Source organism: Tarenaya hassleriana, unplaced genomic scaffold, assembly GCF_000463585.1.
Source record: "Tarenaya hassleriana unplaced genomic scaffold, ASM46358v1 Cleome198, whole genome shotgun sequence".
Lineage (NCBI taxonomy): Eukaryota > Viridiplantae > Streptophyta > Magnoliopsida > Brassicales > Cleomaceae > Tarenaya > Tarenaya hassleriana.
Genome location: NW_010965358.1, coordinates 174379 through 177522, shown reverse-complemented (window position 1 = coordinate 177522; position 3144 = coordinate 174379). Strand labels below are relative to the sequence as shown.

Genomic DNA, 3144 nt, shown 5'->3' with positions numbered 1-3144 from the left:
TATATAGTTTTCCAGGTCGAAAGATACATGAGTCATGTATTCGAGAGATTCTAGGGTATAAACCTGAATGTCGGATTATAAGTTCCAGGCAATTCGTAAAGTTGGATATTTTGGACTAAAAAATCTGTGAGATAATAATCAAGAACCCCAACTCAAAGATTTTCAAATTCTTTCCAAGTCAATTCAAAACGTATTTATATCTAAAATCGATACAAAATTTATAAAAATATATCATAAATCATAAATGTATCAAAAAATATCTATATATAACAATTAAAATCAAATGAGACAACGAATGGAACAAATTTAATAGATTTATTTCTTAATGCCTAGTAAAAAAGAGCAATTATATTAAAATTAATTTAAATAATGATAAAAAAGATTAGATACGTAAAGATATTCGTAAGTGCCTTTAAATCCTGAAAGTTAAACTATAATTTTGTATCCGCGAAACAATATCTCATAACCGAACCTGAAATTTCGGATATTTCAATATCATTACTCGATATCGTATCTCATTCCTTCGGTTATCCGAAAATTCTTGTAAAAAATTCAAGGTTTTTTTTGCCTAGTCCAAACAAACCCAATTAGAGTTGAGTTTGGTGAAAATCAATCTGTTTTTTTTTCATTGGATGAATCCAATTGAGTTTATTTGTTTTCGCCTCGTTTTGATTCGGTTTTGTGTTTGATCAATTTTGAAGAAGCCTGGTTAGATTTGGTTTGGTTTTCTTCGATTTAGTTTGGTAAATGATGCAAGAGCCTTGATTAAATACCAAATACGACAACTCTTCCATCAACTTAAAATCTGACATAAGCTTTAATTGACATTAAATTCAATCACATTCCAAATTGCATTTGAAAGGGTAAATGATTCAACACCCCTATTTTTCAAAGAATATCACAAAATTTCCCCAACTTTATGAAATGTTGCCATTCAACCCCGCATTTTTGGAAACCTATGTGAACAATTAGCACTTGCTTTTACAACCCCAAATTCTGAGTGCAAGTTCAAATCTTTGCATTGAGAGGAAATCAAAGAAAAACAAAACGTAATTGGTAAATCAAGAAATTTCCTAAATCTAATTGGCAATGTGGCAAAATTCATAAACCGTTTTTCACCCAAAAACTTGTAAATGACATCAAAGAGTGCTCACCAAGTCTAAGAACCTGAAAATCTTCTTTACGGCGTCATTTTACCCATCTTTGAGGTAAACTCGAACAAGAGTGCGCATTGCTCCGAATCGTGCAGAAAAGTGTATTCCCTCAAATTCATCTCGAATTCTTGAAGCCCTAATTGCAAAACCTCTTCCTTTTCTTGCTTCAAAAGTTTACTCGCCGAGTTATAGATCGCATACATAATGCTCCCCACCAAATCGCTTCTAACAGTGTCCATGAGCTGAATCGCCATCTTGATACCCGTTTGCAATGCCAGGCTCCAGTCTTTGGCATTCCTTCGTTCTATGTTCAAAAGGGCGTTCAAGATTTCTGGAAAAGGTCTCTGCAAAATGACGATCATGAAGTTTTCTAGATCGGCGGCAAGTCACGGACGAAGAGAAACGCCTTTCGAAGATCAGAATCCGCAACGGAGACGATACAAACGCTTAGCTTGTCCCAGCCATTTTTGTCCGATATTAAAACCTCGGACGCTACCACAGACATGATCCTCGAGAGAATCTCGATGTCCGAATCTTGGGTTTCTTGCATCACAAGGCAAGAGATGAGAAGCGTTTGATGATGGGAGTCGCAAAACGAGACAGATTGATTCGGCCCTGCTATATATATACAAGTGAGAAGGGCACGAAGCAGCGAAATCGATGTCGACGCGATCTCGGGTTTGCCCATCGAACTGCTACGATACAATTCGAGGAGCAATCGGACTAAGGAATTCTGGAAATACGCGAAGCAGAATTTGTAGAGTCTCTTCGCAGATTGAAATTGCTCGCTTTCGTGTCGCAGATTTAGTTGGGAGATGAGACTAGATGCTTCTTTGTCGATCGAATTCAAGAAAAAACCAGTTTGGCTCTCGAAATGAGAGGTGATGATGAATCTTCCGTTGTTTGTTCCTTCATTATTGCTCGCTTCTTGATCGGAATGTTTTTCTCTTTTTCCTGCATTTCTCTGATTTTTTCGGGAAAGTGAGAAGTTTACGGAACTGAGAAAAAGGGACAGAGGGCAAATGAGTCTGCGTGGTATAAATTCCGTCATCGTTGGAGTCCTTAACCGGGAATTTTACCTTCTTCGTCCGGTTTAGAGATTTACTTTATTTTTCGTTAAATTCGTGTTATCAAAATTATGCAAGATATTTAATTAGTTTTTTCTATTGTATGAATTTCAGAGGATAACGTATGGAATTCTTCTGTACCTAAAAATTATAAATTATAAAAATAAAAATATTTAAATGTCGAAACAAAAACTGACAAAATAATCTACTTTCGTATCTATTAAACCTTTGATTAAATTTGTTTCAATATACTCCAGCTCATTTCGTTTCGTATCATTTTTCATTTCACAATACAAAAAACAATATGCAAACACAGCTAATATCAAATGTACATTCATCATATTGAAAATGGAAAGAGCACATGGAAAGAGCACATGGTGGTTTGGAAGTTTATTGGAGTTGTTAGTGTAATTATTGTTGGATTTGGGTTTATTTGATAGAATCAAAACGGGCCTATTCCGTGAGAAGTCCGGTCCATGTAAAGTTTTAGAAACTTTAAATCTGCAGAATATTAAGAGAATATTCTTGTTTGAATTTGAAATTCAAATTGGATTCAAATCCGCAGAAAATCTATTAAATATGATTAAGATAAGATTGAGATAATATCAAGATAAAATCAAATTTGAATTTTGAAATTCAAATTGATTTATTTTGAGATTCTCCCCTCTACTATAAATAGGGGTCTTGGGTTAGCTCATAAAACACAGAAAAGAAAACAAACATTCTAGAGGAAAAAAAAGAGTATTCACACTCATATCTCTCTCTGAGTTCACATGGTATTTGGAAAGCTTCTTCCAAATACGCGGTCGTTGTATCCTGGGAGTTCACCGTGCTCCAGTAGCCTCGAAGCTTTAGAGGTGGCACGGAAATCGAATTTAAGGAAATTATGTTTCACAGACCTCGACAAAATAATCTTTCAATTT

The 3144-nt window shown here is 34.9% G+C and overlaps 1 protein-coding gene across 1 annotated transcript; it reads right to left on the bottom strand.

The window, feature by feature from the left end:
- Positions 1–916: 916 nt before the first annotated feature.
- On the bottom strand, positions 917–2004 carry LOC104811353. Its single transcript, XM_010538015.2, is given in 2 exon segments — positions 917–1519; positions 1522–2004. Coding segments are annotated over 2 exon segments (660 nt in total). The 5' UTR covers positions 1843–2004; the 3' UTR covers positions 917–1180.
- Between the last annotated feature and the right edge of the window lie 1140 nt (positions 2005–3144).